This window comes from Salvelinus alpinus, chromosome 24, assembly GCF_045679555.1.
Source record: "Salvelinus alpinus chromosome 24, SLU_Salpinus.1, whole genome shotgun sequence".
Lineage (NCBI taxonomy): Eukaryota > Metazoa > Chordata > Actinopteri > Salmoniformes > Salmonidae > Salvelinus > Salvelinus alpinus.
In genome coordinates this window covers 2,645,385-2,652,814 of record NC_092109.1, presented here as the reverse complement: position 1 = coordinate 2,652,814, position 7,430 = coordinate 2,645,385, and the positions used below count along the sequence as shown (strand labels likewise).

Here is a 7,430-nt window from a genome sequence, read left to right as displayed (position 1 = left end):
AATACATGATATATTTCATGGATATCTTTGTGTTGATAACCAGGTCTTCCTGGTCTACAATGATGTGAGAAGATAATGTGGTGTAGGCCTATGCAACATATCAGTTCTTTTGTAACACTGGTTACCAAATAGGCCAACCTCACTCCCTTATAGGAAATAACATTTGACCAGCATGTGCCATTCAAACAATAAATCAAGGAGAGTTGATTGTTTTCCATTTTTTATTAAGATTATAAATTTAACAAATATGTTCTTAAACAGTTTTACCCGGTGATATACAATTTAATATGCACAAAAATACAAGAATACAAACAAAATATGAAGAGGACGTCTGGAAACATCTTTCAGTACACATAGTGCTTATAATGTGTGGATGTATGGCTAAATCAGGAGCTTGCCTTTTTAGAACAAAAGGTCATACGACTTAAGAAAATAAAACAAAAACTCACAAACCCAAGCCATGTTGGCATCATGAATTACTGTGAAGGCTTGATCAATAACTTTTTGTTATAGGTTAAGTGGGAGGGGGGCGCTCAACAACCAAAACTGTCAAAAACTACCTGGATTTATTAGATTACACATGCACTCTGGGAGTTGGAGTGACCTAATTAATGGTTCTGATCAGAGGTGAGGTGGGACGTTGGGTACAACTACCAGATCGATGGAGACACAGCAAGCTGGTTCAGAGTTAATGCACCCAGGAGTTTGATAGGGAAATTTAAGTCTGAACCATTGCGCCTTCACCTGTCAATGTATATGTGGTCAGAATGTACCACATAGTTCCCATGTAACATAGCCTACCACTGATGTGCTTAGAATAAGAGTTTCTATACACAAGGTTTAAATATCAACCCAGAGATAGCGACATGATAACCAAGTACAACACAACCGTGCTTGTGTATACATAGCCTGTTACAGCTTTCTGTTAGTTATTTGCCGAATGAAACCTCGACGCACAACAAAAGCATTTTGCAAAGCCATCCATGGCCACACTTTTCCAGTTAGGTTGAGCTGGGGCTACATTATATGATTGCTATTCAGTCACACTACTTGTGTAGTGTCTTTAAAACGAGACATTGTGTTCAAAACTGTTCTGGAGTGATCAACAACATAATCCGCGATCTAGACATTCAACCACTTTCAATGTTAGCAACAACAGCTACCAGTACCAGCTACCAGGCGTTGGGTTTAAGGCAACGAAATCAACTTCGTTAGATAAAATGCACAACTATTATGTAAAATGTGTTATGTAGACATTTTCGGTTTAAAATTAAAGCTTGCCCATCACATGCGGCAACAACCTTTCTCTCCCTCCCTTTGAAAACGAAAGTCAACAAACAAACGGTTCAATGTTTAAATACCCTTTCCTGCAAAAAAATAAAGCCGATTTGATTTATACTTTGTACAATTTCATAAAGTGTTTCATTCTAGTTTCCCATGGAGTCAAAAAGCTACTATAGCTCTAGTCCATGCCCCAAGACTCGATAGGGCTTGTTTGCTACAGAACTGTCCGTTCAAGGCTAAGGCTTGCTCTAAGTCCGCCTGTCTGCTCACCAGCCCCGAAAGCCCCGAACCGAAGATCGAGATCAGATTGGAAATGTTCGAAGTGTCCAAGTGTTCCGAATTTGCATAGGAACAATCCTCAAATTTCGCTCTTTTACACGGCGTAAAATCCGGTACCTCCTCAATATCGGATATATAATATTCAAAGTCAACCTTGCGTTTCTTGCCTGAGTACTGTGCGCCCTGACAGCACTGTTGGAGAGACGCGCAGCAGTCCTGGTGAAGGTACCCATTCTCCACAGTAGTCACTACGTGCGTGTCCAAATCGAGCACCGTCGTTTTGTTGCAGTGTAAGTTGTTCACCGGGGAAAACTCGCAATTCGATACAGGGTAAGCCTCCGCACAACAGCTCTGGTAAAACGAGGGCTCTGTCTCCTTGCAGACCTCGTCGCTTTGGAGAGAGAGAGGCGCGGAGCAGGCGGAGGGGGTTTGCATATGCGCTGACTGCACTGCTACTAGTTGGCTCACTGGCAGCAGAGCGCAACACAGACTCGCCGGCTCGCTCACCCCGCCGTTGCCGCAGCAGTCCCCCCTCTGCTCCTCACAATCCTCGGCCAAATCCAGCGGGTTTAACTCCTGGATCTCGTTGCAGACGGTCATCACCTCTTCGTACTGCTGCATCCTGTAAATCTCCGCGTACTTCTCGTTCATGTAGACCTGCCTGGCGTTCCTCAACACATAGGACACCAGGAGGTTTTTGTGCAGCTTGATGCCTCCTCTCTGCGTCCTGGAGTTGTGGATCTTCCGTAAGGAAATAGATATTAGACTTTGTGCATCCACTGCACACTCCATCGTGTTGATCATGATGGTGATCTAGTCGTTTCCCTCTCCTCTCTGACGCAGAAAAGCGACTTTCTCTCAGTGGAAGTCACGATATTTCTATTGGGGGCGAAGGCTAAGTCAGCTCTGTGGTGAAACATTGAACACGGCTGTCCGCTTCCCTCTGTAAGCGAGCAAGAAATCATTTGCTAGGCACACATTGCCGGAGTATATATATTTCGAGGAGTCTGCCCACAACGGCTTGCGCCAATAGGGACCCGCGTTCGCCATTGATTGACATGCAAACTCCACCCATATGAGATGATCAGGCCCTATCAGACAGAGGCGGTTCTTCTGTGCTATTCAAATTCCAAACTGACTTTACCAAACTGGAATGCTCTCATGAGACTCACTGGGCTAAAGCGCCCGGTCAAATAGTACATGCGTGTCTTTGTGACAAGCCTACAACATGGGGGAAACTATTTCTGTCTTAAAAATGTCTGTAATATTGAGGATATTAATCTTCGTCAAATTATTTTCTGATCTGAATTCTGTACCAAACAAAAATAAAGTCTAGGGCACTTAAACATGAGTTTTAGTGTTTAGAATAAGAACATATTGAATATTTGTCTATGCACATGATATTAATTTCTCATTTGATTGATGGATTGATTCTTAAACTACCTCTGAATTATTCTGATTACATTTTAATATATATACACTTATCAGGTGTAAATAAAATGTGTGTACATTTTAAAAGCCAACTGCTCCATCATGTATATAAGGGCTATACACTACAATCAGGAAACAGTGGAAATATGAACTATTTTGCTATTGAACTATTTTGCTATAAAAACAAGAAATGACATTGACAAATAGACAAACAAATAACATATCATTTTGTTGTTGTGCTATGTCATTATTTACTTATTGTATTCTATCCATTAGGTTATGTTAGTCACACATTGGTCTCACAATAGCTTCCAATGTGTTGAGTAGAAATCCAGTTCCACTGGTCAATGTGAGAATTAGGATCCCCATTAGCTGTTGCAAAAACAGCAACTACTCTTCCTGGGGTCCATACAAAACATAAAACGTGACATAATACAGGACAATAATAGACAAGAACAGCTCAAGGACAGAACTACATACATTTAAAGGGACACTAGTCTCCCCCTAATTTAACACCGGATTTGCTTAACAAAAGGCACATCTCTATAGGTGGTTCAGGTATGTCATGACATCGCACAAGTGGAGGGGCCGGGGGGGGGTTGCTCTTTTGATCTATGTTGCTCCTCTATTGTTCCTCAAGCAAGGGCGTGGCCGATGACATCACGGATTCCCATCAGACCAACCCCTTGAAGTTTGCAGTTGTCTAAAAAAAAAACTATTTTGCTCAACAAAAAAAAAATTCTTTACACTTTAGTGTGTGTACTTTGATATATTTAAATTTGGGATATTCCCTTTTTAAAGTAAAAAAAAAGATTTCTGAAGGACATCTTTAAAATAAGAATCTAGAAAAAACTGCTCCTGCACAGACAAAACAATGAGAAAAAAGAGAGACCTATACTATTGGCCTACATTCAGTCACATCTATCAATTTACTGTTTTCTTGCATATCAGTTGACATATACTGTACATACAAGTTATTTGTATGTAGTGCATGTGTTATAACATGCATGCAATGTAGTGCACGACTATCCAATGTAGAGTATGTCTGATTGTCAAACCACAAAGCTATTTATCTATTGCATCCCTTTCATAGTAAACATATTTCTGTTTAATATTGTAAATCATTTCAAAATTATCCACCTGATTCACACCTCAGACCCCTACACTCTCTCTCTCTCTAAATTCAATTGTCAATTTAAAGGGCTTCATTGGCATAGGAGAACTATGTTTACATTGCCAAAGCAAGTGAAATACATAATAAACAAAAGTGAAAAAAACAATTCAAAAAATGCACAGTAAACATTACACTCACACAAATTCCAAAAGAATAAAACATTTCAAATGTCATATTATGTCTATATACAGTGTTGTAAAGATGTGCAAATAGTTAAGGGAAAATAAATAAACATATGGGTTGAATTTACAATGGTGTTTGTTCGTCACTGGTTGCCCTTTTGTGGCAACATGAATGATTGCACCCTGTGGTATTTCGCCCAATAGATATGAGCTTTTCAAAATTGGATTTGTTTTTCAAATTCTTTGTGGTTCTGTGTAATCTGGGGGAAATATGTGTCTCTAGTATGGTCATACATTTGGCAAGAGGTCAGGAAGTGCAGCTCAATTTCCACCTCATTTTGTGGGCAGTGTGCACATAGCCTGTCTTCTCTTGAGGGAGAGAGAGCCTGTCTGTCTACGGCGGCCTTTCTCAATAGCAAGGCTATCTTACTGGGTCTGTACATAGTCAAGGCTTTCATTAATTTGAGGTATTCTGCCACTGTGTACCAAAGGGCCAAAAAGCATTGTAGTTTGCTCAGTTTTTTTGTGAATTCTTTCCAATGTGTCAAGTAATTATCTTTTTGTTTTCTCATTATTTGGTTGGATCTATTGTGATGCTGTTGCTGTCCTGGGGCTCTGTGGAGGTCTGTGTTTATGAACAGAGCCACAGGACCAGCTTGCTTAGTGGACTTTTCTCTAGGTTAATCTCTCTGTAGGTGATGGCTTTGGTATGGTAGGTTTGGGAATCGCTTCCTCTTAGGTGGTTGTATAATATAACAGTTATTTTCTGGATTTGGATAATTAGCGGCTATTAGCCTAATTCTGCTCTGCATGCATTATTTGGTGTGTTATGCTGTACATGGAGGATATTTTAGCAAAATTCTGCATGCAGTCTCTCTTTCTCACACACACCTCACCAAGCTACCTCTACGCCCTCCCTTTCTTCTCCACTCTCCCTCCCTCCCCACCTCAGCTTGGAAGTGGTGTGGAAGGGAGTGATGGGAGAATCATGCAGATATAGCAGATCTAAGGCAGCACAGCTATTGCAGCGCTGTCTCAGATGTTCTGCCTGCTCGGCTCTCCTCAGAAGGAGAGAGAAGCGCCGCTGCATCTTAACAATGCCTGGGAAGCCAGGCCGCTTCTTTTCTCTTCTCTTAGCTATGTATTGAGAGCAGTGGAGGCTCCTGAGAGGAGGAAGGAGAGGACCATCCTCCTAAGTGAATTTCATTTTTTTTTAAAAGTTAAACATTGAAAAAGTTATCATTTTTACATAAAACTATACTAAATATATTCACATAACCAAATAATAAATTAAAACACTGCTTTGCAATGAAGGTCGACAGTAGCCTCAACAGCACTCTGTAGGGTGGCACCATGGTGTAGCCGGGGGACAGCTAGCTTCCGTCCTCTTGGTACATTGACTTCAATACAAAACCTAGGAGGCTTCTTGGTTCTCACCCCGATCCATAGACTTACACAGTAATTATGAGAACGTCCAGAGGACGTCCTCCGACCTATCAGAGCTCTTGCAGCATGAACTGATATTTTGTTCACCCATTCAAAGGATCAGATAATGAATATAGTCCTGAAAGCATAAGCAACAGCTAGCTAGCACTGGAGTGCATACAATGTGGTAAGTAGTTGACTCAAAGAGAGAGAAAGACAATTGTTGAACATTTTTGAACAAATTAATTTCTTCAAAAATGAAGGAGAAGCAAGAGAGTGATTTCATCAAATCTTTTCACTTTCAGTTTCACTTAGCTAGCAAATGCAGCTGGCTTGTTTAACCTACTCAAACACCCGGCTCAAACAGAGGGATGCTATGTTAGCTAACGCACAGTTGCACATCGCACTGTAACGTACAATTTACCTTATTTTAGTGCCCCAAAAAAACGGAATCCAGGTCAACTGTAATATGAATACCATTGTAAAGCACAATTTCTCCCCTTTCAAGCAAAATCAATGACGAGCCCTTGATGATGCCCGTCTCTGCATGATTCAAGGCAATGAGCTCCGTCGGGTCTTTTTAAAAATGGCGGGTGGGGAAGCGAAACCTATTAGGGTTTCGGGGAGGGAAAGGGGGAGATGAGCCATGTGGGGAAACAACTTTTCTCACCCGATCTGTCCAACTTTTCACCTCTAAAATGTAAATAAAACACTATAAAGAGTTTATATAATGTGTCATTACATACCTATTTGAAAGTTTGTGTCGAATTTGAATCAGGTTTTTAGGGTGGCGCTAAAGTTATCTTCAGAAGTAAACAGCGGCTGTTGCAGCTTTTGAGAGTCATGATGCCTTGCAGTGAAAAAAATGTATGCATTCAAGTTGTACATTTGACTAGGTATCCCTCCTGTCCCTGTCCGTTTTTTGTTTTTAATCTGCGAGAGAAGCGCTACACCTGGTGGAGAGAGGCTATACGACACAGAATGAGTTGCTTTATGCGTGCTGCATGTTACGTCATGACACGTCACAATTTAACGTACAGCGTCGGAGAGGTCAGTTTTTTCAACTTTTCTCCAATACTATCGTGCCATTACCATGTCAATCAATGCTTGAATAGAAACGTAGTTCACACCCCAGATTTTGATGCCAACACAGTTGCTACAGTCCCATTAGTTTTCGTTGCAGCCTCGTTTGAATGCCGCGGTATTGCAAATTGTACAGAATGGGGTTAGTCAACAGTAGCTGGCTATGACTATCGAACACAACACTGGAACTTTTCCAAGTCAAGGTAAGCTTTTGGTTTTATTAATTTATTGCCACCGCTGTTGTAACTGCTTGCTGACTATACACTGTAACTTTACTGCATGATTATAGTGGGTTTACTAACACCTTAGTTCTATTAGCTATGTTGACTAGGACGTTACTTTAGCAAATATGGGGACAATGATGTAGGCTGTGTGTAGCGGTTATGACATGGTTTGGCTTGGAAAGGTTTTCGCCTGGTCACCATACAGCTGAGGTGTTGTGCATTGTATTCCACAAATGAAGGGAAAAGGTGACAGGAGTAGAGTGCATTGAGGCGAGAAGAAATACAACGTGGCTACTATGAAAGTGAACAGTGTTTATGCGTGATCAGGGGTGTATTCATTCGGATGATTCTGTTGAAAAAACATTTCTTAAACGGAAGAAAACGAAACAGTGATAGAAATACCTGAAT

General features: G+C 40.9%; 1 protein-coding gene across 1 annotated transcript; it reads right to left on the bottom strand.

The window, feature by feature from the left end:
- Positions 1–207: 207 nt before the first annotated feature.
- On the bottom strand, positions 208–2,535 carry LOC139552007 (immediate early response gene 5-like protein). The gene has a single exon (XM_071363343.1). The coding sequence runs from the start codon at positions 2,365–2,367 to the stop codon at positions 1,444–1,446; it is 924 nt and encodes a 307-aa protein (XP_071219444.1). The 5' UTR covers positions 2,368–2,535; the 3' UTR covers positions 208–1,443.
- Between the last annotated feature and the right edge of the window lie 4,895 nt (positions 2,536–7,430).

Coding starts and splice junctions, on each gene's coding strand:
- LOC139552007 (XM_071363343.1), bottom strand. CDS start 2,367: ATGATCAACACGATGGAGTGTGCAGTGGATGCACAAAGTCTAATATCT.